Source organism: Balaenoptera borealis, assembly GCF_965194805.1.
Source record: "Balaenoptera borealis genome assembly, chromosome: 14".
NCBI lineage: Eukaryota > Metazoa > Chordata > Mammalia > Artiodactyla > Balaenopteridae > Balaenoptera > Balaenoptera borealis.
Genome location: NC_138875.1, coordinates 42667947 through 42689781, shown reverse-complemented (window position 1 = coordinate 42689781; position 21835 = coordinate 42667947). Strand labels below are relative to the sequence as shown.

At 34.1% G+C, this 21835-nt stretch overlaps 1 protein-coding gene across 10 annotated transcripts in view; it reads right to left on the bottom strand.

Moving 5' to 3' along the window:
* NOL4 (nucleolar protein 4) overlaps positions 1 to 21835 on the bottom strand; it is a 410102-nt gene that overhangs the window by 93753 nt on the left and 294514 nt on the right. For all 10 annotated transcript variants that reach the window (XM_082354304.1, XM_082354303.1, XM_082354305.1 and 7 more), the window contains one exon: positions 7382 to 7495. In XM_082354304.1, coding sequence (XP_082210430.1) covers positions 7382 to 7495 — 114 coding nt within the window. The remainder of the gene's footprint in view (positions 1 to 7381; positions 7496 to 21835) is intronic.

Below are 21835 nucleotides of genomic sequence, written 5' to 3'. Positions count from 1 at the left end.
TTCCAGTAAAACTATTTAACCGTGTTTCTCAAATATTATATAATGTGCCAATGAACTAAAATTTTTAAATTAGAATAGCAAATATTTATTGTAGTTATCCATAAGTGATATTTTATGTATCTGTGAAACATTTTAATTTGGTATATATATTTACTTTTCCTTAGTTTTTATGTTTATAAAGTTTCTATGTTTACAAAAATATAATGGAAATGTATAATATTTCCCTATTTTTATTATTTAAAAATGTGATTATAACCATTCTGAGAGTCTGTTCTGGTAGTATATAGGTATGATGGTTGGTTTGCAGTAGTGAGAATGTATTCAAGTCTCTCTGGATTGCTTTACTAATTTGTCCACCCCTTGGTGCTCATCAATTTAAGGTCATGGTTCAATATCCACTTCTGTTAGCTATTTCCCAGATGGAAAAAACCTCTCTTCCTGTGGAATATGATTACTTACTAACCACTGCCAGGCATTTTAGAGACCAACTGAGTGAATAGATGGTTCAGTGTACGCCTAGTCACACCCTCCAATGGTGAGTGTGCAAACAGCGTATTTATGAATGATTGAAACTGATGAAAACATGCATTTTTGAAGATTATTGAGCCTTGTCTTTTTGTGGCATTATATTTGTAGCAAACTGTTGGATATTGTGGTGTCCCTATTGTAAATGTTAAACATGGTAATTTAATTGATGGTGACTTCCAAATTAGAAAAGGATGTAACTGTAATCTCAGGAGATATTGAAAATAGCTGAACGATGAATAAAAATGGAATTATACTTTAGAAATACAACTGGAATTAGTAATCATATGTGGCTTAGTTTTTTGACTGGGGGCATAACTGCTATAGCCATTGACACTTAATTGCTTCCTTTTTGCAAAGAAATAAAATTAAACCAAAGGGCCTGGTTGAGTTACTTTTATCTTATAGCTTCCAATTTTTACTTTTAGGCTCTGGCGAATTTAAAAACAAAAAAGTAAACAGAAGGTAGAAAAAAGGATGGAGGGAGAATTCATTTGACATAATGAGTGCAAATCTATGGAAAATTGTGGGTTTTGAACCTCAAGGCCAGTCTCTTCAAAATGGGAGGAACTGAGTTATGAATTCATTATCAAGGAATAGATCTGAGAATGTATTATTCTCATTCCTGTATTCAAATCCTAGGCTAGTTGTCCATAGCAGTGCTTCTCAGAAAGGGCATTACCACTTCTAGGGGACATCTGGAAAATATATAGCAGGTGAAATAGGCATGAAGTGGGAGGACCAGCTTACGGAAAGCTCAGACATTCTCCAGGCAGTACCAATCAACTAAGAACTGTCCCTGTTCCCATGTGAATTTTAAAAAGTCATGCTGGATATTTTTGTAGGTGAAAGCCTGAATAGGGTTTCCTGAGCCTAAAGTTTAATTTCATTTTAGGTATAAAAACAAAGTTTTTGTGCATGTTTTAAAAGATATGTTGAATTGTCTCAGGAATACACTACCTTGTAAATCGCGGGAGTATTGTGCTATGTTTTGTTTGGAACTGTACCACTAGTCTTTCACCGTTTGTAAAGTTCATGTCACTGAATTCTGTGAGCTGCCACAATACACCTGTATCAGAGGACAGTTGTAGCTGCGGCTTCTTCATTGATTTGAGGGACAGACAGAAGCAGCTGATGACTTTATTGTATCTTCTAGTGATGTGGACTCCCCATATTTCCACACCAAAATACATGTTATTTGATTATATATTACTTTTAAAATAAATAACATATTATTTATATTAAAATCAAGACATTATCCATATATATTTAAATTGTGAGCATAATTTATATTAACTATAAATTGCATTTCAGGATCTAAAAGTGGAGCATTTCGAGGTGTTTACTGTAAAAAAGACATGCTATGTTTGAAAGGTTTAGGAACCACTGGTTAAGAATCAAAGATTCTTAAAAGTTAAAAAAAGCTTTTAATAGGCATATGTTTATAAAACAAGCAAAAACGCTTATTTTTATAGGAATAAGGTAGAAATTAAGAGCATGGACCTTATACATATCAAGAGCTTAAAAAGCCTTGCTGGTTTTTGACCCAGGTCCCATAATTTATCTTAAAAAAATAACTGGCAAGGTATCCTTTTCACAGGTAAATTATGGCAGAAAAAACAAAATCAACATTTAATAATTTAGAAAATACTACATGATGGAGTATTAAGGGGCTTCTAAAAATAATTGATAAACTTACATAGTGATACCATAAATATTCACAACATTAAGCTAAATGGAAGGATACAATGTGATACTATTTTGCTTTTTAAAACAGGAAGTTTTGCATAGAAAGAGTAGTAGAAAGAATTATATTATAAAACTGAATAGTGGAATTACTAGTCAATTATATTTCTTCTCTATACATTACTCTATTTCCTAAATTATCAAAAATAAGCCTGCATGTCTGAAAGTATTTTTTTAAAATGTTACTATAAGCATGATTTTAAAAAGCACAAGGATTGGATCCAAGTGGGGATCCATCCTGAGCAGCTCTGCACTAAAGGCTCTAAGCCTCCATGTCTCCACTTCATGAAAAGCGATGACAGTTACATAAAATAGGCTTGCAACCCACCTCAAACAGTGCTTCATCCATACATGTTCCTGCTGTTCTGTTGTTATTAATATTATTACTAATGAAGAAAATAAGGCCTATTACAATTAGATGACTTGTGAAGTATATTCTATTTCAATTATTTAAAATTACATGTGTTACAGAGGAAATACAATATATTCAAGGAACTACTCTAGGTGGTACTTTGTTTATCTTATAGTTTTTCTCCTTTGGATGAGAGGGCCATGCTGAAACACATGTTGGAACACTCAAAGATAGAGTTTTCTTTCTCCAAAATATTGTATATAAGAAAGACAAATGCTAGAAGTAGAATGAAAGCCGAGGATGACTGAGAGTAGGGGTATGGGAGTGTGGGCTGGAAGGCCACAGAAATAGGTTTCAAACCCTATCTCAGTTACTATCACAATATTTACATTTAAGCATAAAATCCTACTGAAAAATATTTCTTTCAATTATGCATTTGTGAAATTTTATAAACATTACCAAAAGTACATGCAAATACAGAAGGAAACATGAAAGGAGAGCTGCCTGACTCAAAAACAGCTTGACCATGGTGTTTTCGATAGTCTTCAAATACATCCATGACAAAATGAAATGTCTGTATTAAAATTGCCACCGTGCTTATGTGGCTATATTTTCAACCTTGATACCTACCATTATGTTTCTTTTAATAACATGCCCACTCATTAGCACCCTAACAGAACAAAGGAAAAATCATGAAGAGGTACAGGTCACAGAGAATTCACCAGTACTATAGAAAACAGAGTAGCAGGAACTATGGGCTTACTAAATATTTTTTGGTCTTGGGCCGATGGTTTCCTGTTGGTTTACTAATAGCGATTTTCTTCTTTAATTCAGCGATACATCAGTTTTCAGTATTTCTTCCCCTGCTTTCTCACCTTTTATTATGTCACAAACAACTAACATGCCAGTTCCCCTTTCCCCCTATGGTGTTCTTTTCAATAGAGTCAAAGGTGTCACATCATAGCCTAACATTGATTTTCCATCTGTCCCAGTCACCACAAAAACTGTCACCCAGCACACTCGTGCTGCATTGTACTTCATGAGGGCTGGATCTGCCGAGGAAGCCCTTGACCATTGGTTTTACGTGATCCCTTCTATAAAACTAAAAGCTAATTTAACTGAAAGAACTTAAATAGAGAAAAGAAGCCAAAGGAACCCTCACATTAATCAGAAATTTCAGCAGGCCTAGGAATAGAATATTTGTCATCCCTCAAAAAGAGCAAGTACAAAGCGATGGGAGATAAATGACCAGCAAGTGGATGGTTCTAATCTTTCTCACTTTCTGCCTCTGTCTCTCTGGTGAGATGAACTGTAGCCAAAAACATTGAGATAGATTTGTTTTTAAGTAAATAGTAGTGAAATAATATCTAAATAACAAAGATAAAGACAATTTGAGCTATGCCATAGAACTATAAATGTGAAGTCTGACTCTGCCCATCTTTTTGAATTACCAAAGTGAAAAAGGATTTCCTAGGTAACATAAAAATTCTAGATTTTCATGTTAAAAGAAAAGAAATGCTGGGACTTCCCTGGTGGCACAGTGGTTGAGAAGCCACCTTCCAATGCAGGGGACACAGGTTCGAGCCCGGGTCCTGGAAGATCCCACATGCCGTGGAGCAACTGAACCCACGCGCCACAACTAATGAGCCTGCGCTCAAGAGCCTGCGAGCCACAACTACTGAAGCCCACATGCCTAGAGCCCATGCTCCCCAATAATGAGAAGCCCGTGCACCGCAACAAAGAATAGCCCCCGTTCTCCGCAACTAGAGAAAGCCCACGAGCAGCAACAAAGACCCAAAGCAGCCAAAAATAAATAAATAAATAAATTTATTAAAAAAAAAAAGAAAAGAAAAGAAATGCTGAGTATATTCTATAATGCATTGGGGATTGACCTCAGCCCTGTGTCATCTGATTCCTAATGAGGCAGTAGGCTCCTGCACTTGCCTACTTGCTTCAGGGCTGAGGCTGCCTCCTCTAGACCCTGGGGCAAGGTGCACATATGAAACAAAGTATTTAACACATCCATAGTACCTTTCATGTTCATAGCTTTATAAAGCCCAATTAATTGATCAAGTTTCATAAACTCTGAAGGACACATATAATTACAGCCTTACATATGGCTAACCAGGGGCAGCAAGTAGTCATGTGTGCAGCTGAACAGAATTTAGATTTTATCTGTCTCATTTCTGAACTTTCATGCACAAACAGAAAGGCAGGGACACAATGAAGAATCTTTGAGTCACTGGAAAATTCTAAGAATTGTGAGTTGGGTTAAGAATGTGCCTAGAAAAGGATGATACCATTGCCAACACCAAAAAGAACTCTGGTTGTCTCTACTTAGGCAAAGAGTGTTTAGATCCAATTAGGGGAGCTCCCGCTCCCACATCTCCATGCTTTGATGAAAGTGTAAAATCCACTTGGTAGAAGCATTTGTGCTGCATGCCAAGTGAAATCTATATAATTCACAGTAAGAAGAAATAACTATATATTTGTATCCTCCATTTTACAGATTAGGTCAACAGTGGTTAAGTGATTGGACCAAAAATATTGTGAATGACCAGCTTTGGGGATCTTGTAGAAGGAGACTGTAGGCAGTACATAACATGAATCAGTCATTTAATTTTCATAACAACTGCACATATGATTGATTCTATGATTCAGGGGTACTCTCGAGTGTAGATTGGATGAGGTAGGTAGCAAACTGACAACCAGGAGAATCCTTTCAATCCCAGAATTCTACCATTCTGATTTCTAGAATAATGATCTTTTCTCAAATGGACTTAGTCTGAATTCAAAACTCCTATATCTGAGATAGTACTATTAATGTTTCTTTATAGTCTTATTGATACCAATGCAATGACAGAAAAGCTAGAACATCAATTAAAATAACTTTTTCTAGGCTGAATTTTCTTGATGCTTACCATGTGCCAGGAAAATTGCTAAGTACCTAACATAAATCTATCATTCAGGGTTCTCACACACCCCTATAAGATTAGTACTGTTATTATTGTTATTTTACATATGAGAAAACTAGGCACAGAGAATTGGAATAATTTCCTGAAGGTCACACAGTTAGTAAGGGTAGAGCTGAGAATCAAAATCAGTTGTATTTAACTCCAGAATATGTAATCTTAATCACTATGCTAAATACGGTATTATATATTGGCCTGTAACTTATTTTAAGCAAGATAAATTTTAGAGATATAATAATGACAAAATTCTCGGGCTTCCCTGGTGGCGCAGTGGTTAAGAACCCGCCTGCCAATGCAGGGGACACGGGTTCGATCCCTGGTCCGGGAAGATCCCACATGCCGCGGAGCAACTAAGCCCGTGCCACAACTACTGAGCCCACGTGCCACAACTCTGAAGCCCGTGCGCCTAGAGCCCGTGCTCCGCAACCAACAGAAGCCACCGCAATGAGAAGTCCGCACACCGCAAGAGTAGCCCCCACTCCCGGCAACTGGAGAAAGCCGGCGCGCAGCAACGAAGACCCAACGCAGCTAAAAATAAATAAATTAAATAAATAAAATTTTAAAAAAGACCCTAAAAAAAATAATGACAAAGTCTCAACTGAGGGCATGTATAAGTGAATAAATATGTTTGGCAATGAGAATGCTTAGCAAATTCCAAATTAGCATTTTCATATACGTATTTTATCTGAGGCTAATACCGTATTTTTAATTTAACCTAAGGCTTCATCTTTTGCATTGTATAGAATTATTGGCACATGTTATATTACGTATAAATACATACAATTAAAAAATAATGCCATTCTAAAACACTTAAAATATTCTAAGCCTGGAATGTAAAAACTTTTTTTTTTCCATTTTCTTTGAAGCTCATTGTCTCACAGGAAAAACAAAATTGGGCTGACAATTTAGTCTCTGTATCCCAGCCTCAGTTAGAAATATGAAGCACCCAGATCATTTGTTGTAAAAATAATTTAAAAGTCAGAACATGGCATACTTCATGTATAACACCTAAAATTATATATTACAATTTAGTTCTTTATTATGGGTAATTAAGAAACAGGGCTAGAGAGAAAAAGGAAACAAAAACATTCCAGACATGAGAGGGGGAGACACACAGATGGAGATAAATGAGGGGAAAAACTAAGCGAAACATCAGTGAATAACGCACAACAAATATACACATCTACATCACATGGATATACAGCCTTAGAAAAGAGATGTAGAAAGATGATACTTAATGGTTATACAGTAAATGATTTGTTAATGTGAAGGTAAGCCCAGGACATAGATTTTCCTTATTTTATACCCCCATTTTATGGCTTTCTGGTCTTCAAGGTTATGTTGTGTTTTCCCCATACCTAGCATAATCTATTGATATTTGGCAATGGACCAGAGGAAATTAAGAGAGGTTCATTTTCATTCAAAAAGACCATAATCAGGTCATTGTCATAAACGATCAGGTAAACTTACAAAACTATTGTAAATGATCATTTAGAGCCTCTTATTTAAATAAGTCATTAGCCTTCAAATTGGATACTAAACAGAATTTTAACTCATTAATTTTACAGTTGCCCATTTTTCATCGCAGAACATTTTTGCCATTGCGTCTCCACTGATCTCATGGACATGCCTTTTTCAAGTTTAAATTCATATCACAAAGACAGAAAAACGATATCTCTGTGGACTTTAAATCCATTCCAGAGATTCTGCTCTTCTCCATAAATCAGATTAACTTAACCATATTTGCTATAGCTGGTGGTCACCAGACCCCAAGACTCCTCAGTACCTGTTGTCTATCCAGACGCATCCTCTTGGCGGCATTTCTACTCTCACTCTCACAGGCTGAAGCCAAGATACTCTCTGCAACTGCTGAAGTAAGGTGGGAAGGAATAGGTCGAGACTAAAAAAAAAGAGAGAAAAAAACATGAAAAAATTATTAACAGTATCATTAACAGTCCAATGCTATGCTCAGAAGATCTCATAGGATGTGCAGGAGTATCCGTGTATTTCAACTTAACTGATTTCAATAGAAAGAGGAAATGGAAATTGCAAAGATGAATAATGAAAGCTAGTTAGAGGTTAAAGCTAGAGTTGCTACAGATCCATCATCCATTCCCACAGCTCCTTTGTCACAAGTGTTTAGTCTGGGCCATTAAGCTGGAGTTTGAACAGGCAGTGGTAAAATTGCTGACTGGGTTTTGCAAATAAAACAAGTCCTTTAATTCTCTTATAACATATGACAATGCACAACAAAACAAAACAAAAACAAGTGACAGGGCCGAAACAGTTGGAAAAACTGACAGACACTCAGACCATGTCAAACAATCTTAATATGAAATATTATGACTATTTACAGTCTAAGTTGTGACACTATTGATGTGATTAAAATTCTTATAAAAAACACCTTACTTTAGCTTAAAAACAAACTAAAAATTCAGTCTTAGAACAATTTTGCTATAACAAAAATTCAGTGTTCTAGATGTGAGATGTGCATGTGTGCCTACATGCTTTGTTTTATTTATAAAATATGTGTTAATATTATTAGTCTAACAGGTACATGTTGGATATCCATCGTCTGTGTAGCCCATGTAGAAATTCATTAACCTCCTAACTAAGCTCCTAATTAACTACAAATTGTTTGTGATTCTCCATATCATTTGTGATAATCAGAAAAGTTTTCCATTTTTTCCCATAATTACATGAAAAATTATCTAACTGAAAGATGAAGCACTTAATGATACCAGACAGTTTTCTAAAAAATTATGATAAGCAAATGATAGATAAGTAACATAAAAATTAAACGAGATGAGATAGCAGAATATGAAATGACAAAATAAGCATCTTTTAGCAATCTAGCATATATAATGGTATGCCATCTTAGGGTTTTCAAAGCCTCAGTCCAAAATATGTGTGGATGCCATACATATTTCTTAGAGGCCTCCCAACTAATAGAGATCTTTTAATTAATTTTTGTAAATGAATGTGAGCATGCCTTTATTGTACTTGATTCATTTTGCTAACTCTGGCATGTATGATGTGCATTAGCACACTGAACCATAGCATTTCTATCTCAAACAATATTCTAGAACAGCTCAATTCAGACCACAGTGTTTTAATAGCTACTCTTCAGTAGAATTTGTTCAGTGCAGAAAGAGACCAAGCTTTGACTTTATTTGAACTAGGAAGAAATTTCTGCTGCCACCTCACCCAACTCCCCCATGTTTCCACCTCCAAAGTAGCCTCTGTAGGCAAAAGGTAGGAAGGGTGTAGGGTGCAGTCTCCACCTGCTAACCCTGTGAGATGATGGAAATGATAGCTAGACAACTTTGACAATAAAGCATTAGGATATTTGGAATGTCATTTTTGCAAAAGAAAGAAAAGAAAGAGGCCCTCTGAGGTAGCAGGAAGAATAGTTTTGAGAAGGAAATTATAAAGCCAGGACTGTGTTTTGGGAACAGAGAGGGTCAAATGAGGTAAACATTAAAAAATATTTAAATTGTCATAAAGGTGTATATATAATTTCAAAATGCATATTGCTTCATTTCATTCTGTACTTCATTGACTATGGATAAGATAGTCTAGCTCAGAACTGAAAATATACTAAGCTACAAAAATCAGTGTTTCATTAAAAGATGGCCATAACATGGCTCAAAATTATACTCTAAACCCCATGGGAATTGGCTACACAATGTTGTTTTTCTCAACTGAATTATGTTTTGAGGCAACAGTGTTATAGGAAAAATGGGAATAAGAACATTCCATTATACAAAAATCATTTATTTCATTGTAGCTAGCATTATTCAAATAGAAGTGAGAGTTCACACCTTTATAAACTACATCTTAAGACACTTCATTTAGTTCTAGGGACTGAATTAACAGAAGCTAAATAAAATATCAGCAGTCTCTATTTTCCTGATCCAATTATTGATAGGCACATGAAATTCAGAGACCTATTTCTGTTCTTCATTCCTTTTATTTTTCCTCTTTACCTGGTACCTCTATTCAAAATTAGGAATATGTAAGGCTATGGAGCTTCATTAAGCTGACTAAATTGTGGTAATAAACACATACATTCCTTAAACACCTAATAGTTTGTTGAACAGAGAGAATATAAGGTAAAATATCTCTTTAATTAAAATTATTTGGTAGCATTTCCTTTCAAATTCTTTTTTAATATTTAAAAACAAAATGGGAAATGACTTTTACTAGAACAGTATAAGTTACTGTGTGTAATAATTTATATACTTTCCTTTATGGAGAAAATGATAGAGTTGGGTTTTTCCCAGATATATTTAATTGGTCTTCTCAGAAACTAGAATAATGTCCCAGCTGAGTGGAACTAGATATTTTTTAAGGTCACTGGATAACCTCATTATTTCAAGATTTTGGGAAAAAAGTCAACTTCAAGATAAAGCAATCATGTACTCTTTCCTATTAAGTGAAAAAAAACAGTAGAAGCAAAGATACGTGATTAGACATGGCCAGAAGTTAAACAATATAATTTTGAAAATAGAGTTTTTCTGAGTTTACTGTAGAATCATAATCAGATAACTGTAAATGGCCATAGAAATCATTCAGTACAAGTTTCTTCCTTAAAGCTTGAAGAAACTCTTTTGCCTAAGGACAAACTGAGCTAGAAATAGAAGCGAAGTCTATGTCTCCCAATTCTCAACTCTTCCACTCTCCTAAATTCTGTTGTATACTTAGTACTTTTACAAAATTTATTATTAATAACATAAAATATTTTAGGAAAAATCCTTATATATAAAATGTTGGCTCAACTAAAAATAAGCAGACCAAAGTTAGTCTTTTACATGTCTGTATTACAATTATAACTGACTCAAGCTCATTGGAGAGAAGGGCAGAATGAATGAATAAAATCTATATTACAGTTTAATAGATACATATGTGTTTTTCAAGGAATCTACAATATCCTAAATACATGATAAAATATGTACCTCCAAGGAGAAAACCAGTACTATTCATTCTAAATTAATCTTAAGATAAATATTAATAATACCTAACTCATATTGAGTGCTTAGATGTGGAAGCATTAATACAAAAATCTTTGATTCATTATCTAATTTCTTCCAAACAACCCTTGAGAAAAAGTACTTATATCACCCATTTTAAAGAAACCCAAATTAAAGTCTTATATAACTTGCCCAAGATCACACAGCTATGATGTGGAAACACCTGAATTCATCTTTAAGTCTGATGATAAACTGGGACTAATAATCCCTAGTAAAGTTTATTGTCATTTTACAATGAAGGCCTCAATGAGCTTAAAGAAAGCTAGAGCTCTTAAACACTACACATTCCTCCAGAGGAGTCCATGTACAGCTAACTCCATTATGCATTGAAATGAAGAATATATTAGGGTCTTCCTAAAATTCTTCTCTTAAAGTCATCAAAATCCTCCTAAAACAGCTTCCTATTAATTCTTTAAAACTCTTCTTCATTAATGGCATGATAAAATGGAACTTATCTAAATTCCATCACATGTTCTAAACTGATGCAACCTAAATTCACAAGATTTTCACGTTGGAGCGACCAGAAGTGCTAAGCAATTACTGTACGTGAAACATAATAAAGCTGAGTTTCATGCCCAGAACGAGAATGAGGAGCCAGGCAAAGAAGTTCTTCCTCTCCTGTGAGGCAATCCTGGTAAAAATCCTCTTGATTCTAATATTGATGAGCCAGTAATAAATGCCGATGCTCGTCAATACACACAGAGCTCAATTATGCTATGCCCGGTTATATGATACTAAATATGAAAGATTTTTGCTTATTTTTCCTCCATGGTGTGGCTATTATCTATTTCACAACTCAAAAGTACTTAGACCAAGAGAGTGAGAAGGAAATTAATCAGTTTTGCTCCTTATAAAAGCAGTGTTATCATAGAGAAATTTAAAACTATTATTTATGAGTTCTCAGAATTCATGGGGACTCCCCTTTCCTTCGTGACATTTACTAGTGGAGAGCTTATTCTAAAATCATCTCTTTAGTGTTTTCCTGGTAGTGTGTTAAGGGCTGTAGTCATGGGTTCCACCAGGGATAAATGCTGAAGATTCCTTGTTACACCAGTAAGGGTGGCCATAAAACACAAAAGCTTCCACTGTAATAACTTGAAATAATATTTCACCAAAACGTCAAATGCAAAGAGTTCAATAGGTAATTTATGGAAAACAACACTACTCCTTCCAGTTGAGTATAGCTCAGTAAATCTACTATTTAGTATATATCTTAGATATTTAAAAAATAATTATTCAAAAATGTATATAATCACATATTCTACATGATCTATACCTAGATTGAGATTTGTTACCTATTTCTTTCCTGGATATGAGATAATGCTAAGTAGCCTTCACTAATTATCTCTTCATAATTAACTGTCATACTCAACTGGGACGAGTTGATCTTTCCCCAGCACTGTTCTTATTGTAATAATCATCTATGTCCAAATCAATGGTGGTTGTTTCATTAAACAGATGGCTAAACAGTCACATGGGGTTTTAGAGTTTAAAAAGTCACATTTTAATTGGGGACTTAAGATATGATTGCTGTTGGCACAGTGTAAATGTGTCTTTCCTTATATAGGCATGTAAAACCTACTACCACACCAACAAACTATTCCATTTTTTGGTCTTAAAACTAAACAATGTTAGAGTCCTCTGAACTTCTGCTGTACCCTTAGGATGCTGTAGGGTTTTTGTTTTTTGTTTTTTTTTTGCAACTATAAAAAGTAAAACGAAATCGAGAATATAAGCTCTGTTCATGGGTTACTGCGGCAATGCTCTCGACTCCAGTGTTCAAGCACAGCTTAATCAAGTATTAGACAAGCCAGATTGGGAGCAACGGTGACATCAACCTGAGATTTTAAGTAGAATGAGCTCTTTTAAAATAATTAAAGCAAATGATTCGGTAGTCAGAATTTAGGTAAAGTTTTAAATTAAGATGATTTCTGCTAAACTTGTTACTTTATAAAATACATAATTTGAAAATTCTGCAGCTTGGATGATATCCTGTCACCCCAAAATGGTATACCCATGCCTGAACACATAACTGTTACAGTGTAAAAAGATGCAGCTCCTAAGGGATCCCTTCTTCTGACCAGGTAGCTTCATTTGCCGACATCAGTGGACTCAAGTAACAGTTTAGCAACTAAGTCAGACAGACCTGGATATTATTATGCAATCAGGTCCTTGCAATCTGCCTGACTGCTTTTGCTATATAATTTCTCTGAGCCTCACTCATTCTGCCGAGTAACATTATTTATATCTTTATAAATGACAAAACTGAGGTTCAGTCAATAAGCTATGAATAGGAAAAATAATCTCTATATCGGGGGGCAGTTGTTAGAATTCCATGAAGTAAAGTACATAAAGTCACTGATATCTTTACTAGTTTATTCAACAAATATACTTAATGAGCACTTTCTATATGTCAGGAACTGAGCCAAGTCCAAAGATACGGAGATAAACAAAATCAATACTGTCTCTGTTTTCATAGAGTTTACTTTACAAGTTAGTACAATGCCTAGTACATAGGGTATAATAGACATGCAACAAAGAGTGTTTATTATAGACTCACAACCTTATATCAGCAATTCTGAGATCCTAATATTGTATAAGCTGAAATATTTCAAAAACTTAGGGCAAACTCAGTTGGCAGAAGAAACTGATATGAGAATATTTAGAATCTTTCTTTTTTCTTCTTTCTGTGAATATTCCTAGGTTTTGTGGCAGAAAGACTAATATATTTGTGCATGGGATGTTTTTCCAGACCCCAATGTGAGTGTTATGCAATAAACAGAATATGCACTTAATCATGTCCCCCAAATCAGAAAAGTTCTGAATTCTGGACCATTGATGATCCAAGGTTTTAGATAAGCATGGTGGATGCAGACTAAAATAGCAAATCAACTGCCTTGACCCCGTCATAAAAGGTTTTGGTGGATGGGATAAGCAAAGTCCCTTACTGACCTGACTGACCACATGACTTAGTCCTGGATAATCAAGGGAGCCCATCCCTTTGTTCCCAGTGACTGATCCAAGAAACGGACATATGATCCAAAGAGGGCCAATCTAAGTCCTTTCATGGAAATGGGGACCTGGAGCTGGAAGATTGCTCTTGGATTGGGAGTTTTAAGAAAAGAAGCTTAGAGCTGCTGATGGCAACATTTCCCAACAGGTAGCAAGACTGAGAGTTAAACCAATACACAGAGAAGCATTGGGAGAGTGGCAAATCCCTGACATTTGAGCCCAGCTATGTGAGAATCCTTGGACTGTCCAGTTTTCTTGAGAAAAGTATCTTGACTAATTTAAAAGGAGTTTAAAAACAAAGATGATAATTAACCCCTATCTAGGCTTTGATTATAAGTATTTCATTATGAATTAATAGTCTGTGCTTTGGCCTTAATTTTAGAACATTATTGGCCTTTAATAATGATCTTTCACAAACACATGGGGAATTGTTAAGTTTTATAGTTGATGCTAAAGCCCAATTTAGCTAATGTCATCTGACATATACATCTGATCAAGATGAGATAAACTAAATTTTCAACTAAAATGACATGTTTTCATTTTAACTGACAACTTATTCAAATCTCCACTAGGAAACATCTTTTAATTCTGAAAATAAGTGATTACATTTACTTATGATTATTTTGTATCATGACATCTTTTCTTTTAATCGTTTACTTATGAAACCTAAAACTATATACAAATTCTATTCATACAATTAATATTCACACTAATTACCAAATAGATAAAAATCTTTTAAAAATAGTGTTTCAAGAGAGTTAAAATTAAACGTTATATGATTGCCTTCTTTAGGAAAAAAACTCCCTAAGATTTAAAATACATTAGGCTAGATTTTCAGTTATCAGTAGCTTTTAAAATTGAAATGCCAACTGCAGGATACTGTGAAAGACAGAGCACACAATAAACACTAGCTTACCTCCCCACTAATTTTACTACAAAGTAACACGTTAGTATGAATGTCCACTCATTCACTCATCCTTCATTCAACAGTTTTAATTCCACTGAATTGAACATGGACTGAGCAGCTTTCATGAGCAACTAATTGTACTGTATAAGACATAGTGGATGATACAGAAATGAACAAGTTAAGAAGCAGAGTAGTCAAGGAACATAGCTTCTTATTAGGGAGCTAAGGCCCATATATAAATAACAGTAATATAAGACAGGATAAAATAAAACTACAAAAGTACCACAAAGTACAATTTGCACATGGAAGAAAGAGAGATTTAAGGCTGCTCTTAGCTAGAGGTGATGATTAAATAGATAAAGGCATATTGGATTTAGTCCTCCAAGGAGTTCAACAGATTGAGACAGCAAGGGTTTCCCAGTAAAGGGAGCAGTGGAATGCAATTTCAGATTCGATTGCATTTTATCCTGTTCCTCAGAGACCAGGTACCATGCTATGCAGAAGTTTTTATATTTGTTATTTCAAGTGTTGTTGGTTTTCATGTAGAAGTGCTATTTGTTTCCATTTTTCCCATGAGGAATCTGAACAACAAGAGATACAAGGTCCACAAGTAACAGCTGATAAAACATGGCTAAGAACCAAGATCCACTGACTAAAATCAGGGAACTTTTCTTCAGATTTGCTCACCAATGCTGCTAATTTTCCAGTGTCTCCTTCTGGGTTGTTTCCTTTTTCTTAGAGTACATTTTAGTTCTTCCAGAAACAGCTTGTCAGTGGTAATTTCAGTAGTTGTCTGAATTATTTTTCTTCCTCACTCTGGAGGTAGAGTTTAGCTGGGCATTGACTTGTAGATTAAAAGTAGTTTCTCTAAAAAATTTTGAAGACTTTTTTCTCAGTATTTTGAAGATTGTCTTCCGACATCTATTTTGAGGACAAGTATTATGTTCAGTCTACTTTTCCTGTTTTAGATAATTTCTTGTTTCTTCCTGGTGACATTTAAGAATTTCTTGGGTCTGCTGCAGTTTTGCCTTGATGTACATAGGTGTGACTTTGTTTTTATTTGTGCTGCTCAGGGATGGTCTGTTTCTCTGTTCTTAGTATTCATGGTCTAGTCAATTCTGAAAAATTCTTCCTCCTTTTTTGCTTGAATGTTGTCCTCGTTCTCTCTAACTTCTCCTTTGGAATGTCTATTAGATCTATATCACTCTAGTCCCCAAGTTAACTTCTTTATCAAATTCCACTTCTCTTTTTTCTTTCTGTGAGTAATTTCCACAGTTCCAGTGTATCAATTTTCTCTTTGGTTGAATCATCTTATCTGCTATTTAACCCATCTAGTAAGGTTTTAGTTTCAATGTTTATAATGCCTGTCATTTCATTTTTTGAAGTTGTAATTTGATGCTTCTAATTCCCCTTTAATGGAAGAGTAGTCCTTTCCAGGGTCCCAGCTTTGTATACAGTTCTCAGTTCATGTTCCTGCCTAGTCACAAACCCAAATCCACATCTCCTGAGCTTGAATTGGCATTCAAATCCCAGCCCTGATCTCTTTGGGCTTAAATTCACTTTTTCTATCTTCCTACTCTGTTACCCTATCAAATTAAGGGCTTACAACTCTGGCTACGAGTTTTCTATTAATTTCAAGGCCTGGGAATGTCCTTTTCTTTCTTTTGAGCTTATACAGGTATTTAAAAATTGTTATATTTTACTCAGGGTTTGTATGTATTTGTAGAGGGAAGGTGAGTGGGGTGTGTGAGGGGGTATTCCATGAGACTCAGGTCAACATTTTGCTTAAACTAAAAGATCCATTGATGAGTAACTCTGAAAGCAATGATGGTTGTATTCTTTACACTTTACTCTTCAATTTTAGTAAATAAAATAATTTGGTAAATAAAGAGAGAATAGTACCCATGAACCCTGAGTCAGGAAAAAATCAGTGAACCAAGAGAGCACACACTGAGAGAAAGAGTAGCAGTTCCCTGTGATAACCGAGACATTAAAGGAAATAATTGAGCATATTAGAAGAAAGGGTAGAAAGGGGCCAGCTTATATGCTAAACATTTTATTTACATTATCACATGTAATACCTCAAGAGCCCTCTCCTTTAGAAAGATGGAGACTCAGAAACATCACATAAAATTGTACAGGAATTGAACCTAGGTGTCTCAGTTTCAAAAGGGCATACTGTAACATACTATAGTAAGAAATTTAGAATTTGTCCTGAGATGACAAAAGTTTGACAGTATCAAAGCCAGAATTGAGGAAGACTACTCCAGGAGCAAAGGCAGATTTATCATAAGTCAATGAAGTCCAGGCACCAGGGTTCCTCAACTGGATGGGACTACTGGAGTTTCTGGATGTTGTAAGTGTTCTAGTATTCTTTTTCTGAAGAAAAAGATTTGAATCTTCAAGATTTCTCTTTTTAAAAAAATTTATTATGTGTGGCTTTTTTCTAACTGCAGATAAATATTCATCCTTCTACCTAATTTTGTGCTTATAATTTTGTATTACTTTTGAAAAAAAGGTCCCAAATTTCATAATTTTCAGGTGCAAATCCTAGTTCTGTCTCTGCTTATGAATTAGAGGGTAATATAAGATGGAAGTAGGTAGTTGAAGCTAGAAGGATTATGCAAGAGTATAGGTATGAGATTTGAAAGGTTAGAACTAAAACGATACCTGATAAAATTCAAAATTATGGGACTGATTTGGGAAAGACAGCAAAGGAAGAATAAACAGAATTTAGCCAGTGGTAGAATGCAAGTCAGAAGTATAAAGAGAGTCAAATCTCATTCCAAGTTTATGAACACTGGTGTACATGACAACAGTGGTGAGATTGCTGGAAATAGATAGGTCAAGAGGAATTTACTGTTGATTTGGTAGATGAGGTGGAAGATCAGTGGAGAGAATGGGTGATAGAGAATACAGAGAATTCAGTGAGGATATAACAACATGTTTGCCTAGCATCTGACTAGAATGTGGAATGAAATACCAAGGTTTTGTATATGACTGGGATTTACTTTGAGAGTAGAGTACTGTATACAGGGGTAGACTTCTGCAGCTGTGGAGAGGGTAATATGAGGTACATGGCCAAGCACAGAATCTTAAGAAGTGCCCCAAATCAAGAAAAAGGTACATGAATAGAAATAGAAAATAGAATCTTAAGAAAATGGGGTGATTTATAGTTGAGGATGCAATTTTTGGATTTGGTGCAAAGGTAGTCATGTGATCTTCATAAGAACTAATTCAATATAGTGGTAAGAACCAGAGCCTGAATTTAAGGGACTTGGTGGGAGTTGGTGGTAACAGGTGTAATCTGTGAGTATAAAATATTTCAGGAAACATGGCAAAGAAAGATGGACTCACTGAGTCCTCAAAGAAAGATTATAGAAGTTATAAGATTTTTTTTTTTTGAATTTGGACACTTTTTATAAGGCAGAAGAGAAGAAAAGGGAAAGCTCAGTGAAAAGGGAAAACTGAAAATATGACCATGGGGATGGTCAAAGAAGCCATGTTCTAAAGGAGGTGAAATGATAGGGAGCAGAAGTGCAGCGTTATCCAGAGCAATAAGACCAGGACACTTCCTCTGTAAAGGCAGCAGGGGATACTTGAAAACTTGTAGATGATTGTGAAAATTTTTAATATAGCTTGTGCGGGCTCTTTGAGTGAAAGTAAAGACTAAGGAATATCCATGCTAATAATGGCTAGAGTGATACAGATCTCTGAAACTGAGAAAGCTAAAGAACTGTGAGTGCAGAAGACTAGCTATCAAAATTATTAAGAAAGGTATTATAGGATGTAATTAAAAAGAAATACTATGAATAAAGAACTTAGAGGATGGTATGAAAGTATCCTGGGGGATGGTAGATGACATTTATAAAAGAGAGGGCAAAAATTGGTACAAATAGCAGGTGGGGAATTCAAACTAATTAGCATCAATTAAGTTAACTGGTCCCAAAGAGAGAAACCTGTACAGTTGTGCTCACGATGCATGAAGAATATTGTGAATAATAATGGTTGCGCAGGTATAAAGTTTTAAACCAAGATCTTGTATGAAGGGCTCAGTATATTTCCGATCAAATTTTTAGTTTAAAGAAGCACTTTAATTCATTTTTTATAAAAGCTCTATTTGCTAAAGAATGAATAGTGTCACTGTAGCTTTTGCAATGCCTATGATACCTATGAAAGCTGTGAATTGAAGATGGATTCTGATCTCTCTACTTTAGTCTGCATCAGACAAGTAGAGGCAAAGGATGTTAAGTAGTCAAATTCCCTCAAAAATGTACCATTTCCTAAACATTAAATATTTATTTTCTAATGAAAGAACTGTGAAATAAGAAGGTCAGATATCAAAATTACTGAGGAGGGTATTATAGGCTGTAATTAAAATGAAATACTATGAATAAAGAACTTAGAAGGTGGTCTGAAAGTATGGTGTTTCCATAATTAATTAGATTATTTACACATTTTTTAAAAATTTATATCTCTTTTTCTCCCAAATAGATATCAGAGCTACCAAGGAAATATGTAAGCTAAAACAAATTAAAAAAACAGATAATTGGGACCTTAGAAAGTTTTTTGGCTCTAAACTTCCTGACAGGCACAAAAGTGAACGTAGTAAGTTAATGATGAGAAAACATAAAAGCACTCTATTTCTGCAGAAGAAACACATTTTTTTTCATTACATGCTAAAAGAGGGTTCCGAAATGAGATCATTTATAGTGCACATTAAGAAGCCTAGTGGACAATGTCCCTGGCAAAATTTTACAAAAAATAGCATGAGATTTAATTCTTCAAACAAATATAGTCAAATAAATAATATTAAAAAGCAAATTAATAGGTAATTTTTCAAGTGGCTGAGTTTATTGAATTCAAATATCCAAGCCACTTGATCTAACTTGATATAGTGTCAAGATATGAGATACAGGAGGAAGGATGGACTGAAAGTCTCTTAGACTATCTCCCCCAAATATTTTCATTTGAGTTCTATAAAAATACATCTAAACATATGCAGCATGGTGAAAGAGTCTCTAAACAATGCAAACTCAGAAAATAAGAAGAGAAATCATATCACATAACACAAATAATACTTAGGTATGGGGTAACCTCACCTTGTTTATAAAGCTTTCCTTTTATGGCTTTATCTATTATAGGTGTTCCTGAATTTAAGATCAGGACACCTTGGAGAAATACATTTCTTTTCTGAAACAATCAACAAATATTCTTCAGAAAATTAGCTGAAGTAATTTGAGAGTCAAAGCTGCATAATAGAATCAATAATGATTTGATATATTTGTCTAAGGATTAATATAAGGGCTGCTTAACTCATTGGTTCTTAAAATCTAATGAAAACTAAGACAATACTCTGTATCAAACTTATTGGATTTATTTTTCATAAAACATATCCTTTTCTATTCAACACTGAAGAATTTATGATTTGAGATGATTGGGAACACCGAGTTAGTGAAAGTGCGTAGAAAAGTATCATAATATGGTTATTTAACTTCATGCATTATAGAGACTCTTTGGAGCAATGACATAGACATTTCGGCTACTTCAGCAATTAAGACCTTTGGGGTCTTAATAATTTCAGTGAAATAAGAATGCATAAATATATACTCTAATATTTGTATGCATTGAGTGAAGTCAATGAAAAGTACTTTTGTACTTGAAGAATTGTTGTAAATTCTTAAGGGATAGTGTAGACTAATTAAACATGAATAGATTTTGTACTAGCAGCAGAAAATTAGAGTGACTGTCAAGATTCTCAAGTATAATACTAATATAAGTTGTGATAAACCACTTCTATGGGAATATCTCTTTGAATTTCTTAATCAAAGTCAGTAAGGAACATATAATTCAATATTTTGTGTTTTGCTTTACTTAAAGAGTCTGCTGGCTTAGAAAGCCTAAGTAACTGGATGAGCTAAGCTTGCTGAATGCCACTTTCATTTTATAATACAGAGTCCCCTATCAAATACTCCTACAATTCTACTTTACAAATATATTAAAATTTTCTTTAGGTTGCTTTGTTGACTTACTAAGTACTACAAAATAATTTGCATGTAAAGATAGTCATATATTAAAAATGATATATTTTCTTCATGTCTACCTACAGCAAAAACAATATAAGAAAATATTTTTTAATGTTTCAATTTTTAAAAACCGTGGATATTATCTTATATTAAAATTTAAAATTATGAAGGCAAAAAAATATTAACGTACAATATTTAGTTATAATTACTATCTGCCCTAGTCATGCCTTTTCCTATTTGTTCCAGGTAAGGATGAGTGTTCAAAATGATGACATGCTCCATGACAATGAAGTGATACATAAAGCCAATCAAAATTCCAAGTGTTAACTAGATGGCAAATTTAATTTTTATTCCAATAGTGCATTACTGAGCAATGTATTTTTAAAAAATGGGCTAAACTACAATATCAATTTTCATCTGTGTTGTTCATTTAACATTTATTTATATTAGGCCTTATATTATTACTTAAGCACTTCACTTCCCACAACTTGTAACCTCAAAGAATCAGGATGATCAGGGAACATGTTAAATTTTCTTAATTAACAAGTCAGGCATCTTTTGTATTTCTCATTACTTTGCATGATGTTATGCACATTATACATATATTGAATAAGTGAACAAAAAATGAACAAATGAAAATTATTAAATATGAAATACAATAGCATTTCTTTACAGCATTATTTCCTTCAAGATTAGTTTGTAAACCTACTTGATTTTATATTAACTTTTTGTCTTTCTCTATGCATAGCACAAAGTTTACATCAAATAGATGTTCATATTTGGTAAATAAATACAACTAATAAAAAACCTGTGATTATCTCAAATACACCTTTGAGAAATTAAGAATTCTACATGACAATGATTTTTTTCTTTTAAAGAATTATTAATAAATGGAAAATAAGATAAATTTTACCAAAGAAAAGAATCTCTAAATAACATTAAAAGATTTAGAAGAAATAGTAGTGCCAGATGCTGGTAAAATAAAATCTTGGTATATAACATTATTATCTTTATTGTTACTGAAAGAGGAAAGTATATATTGTGCATTGTGCACTGAATGAGACATACTTAGTTTCTATTGGAATTTTACATCAACTGCCAATTTGATGATGAGTCGGATGTCAAAGCCAGGATTCTGGGCTTTTATTCCTGGTTAGATATCCTTTTTGTCTGTCATCTTTCTCCTATTGGGTGACAATAACTTTTAAAGAATTCAATAATGGGGGAAGTAGCTGTATTTTCTTCAAGCAATCTCTCCTCTC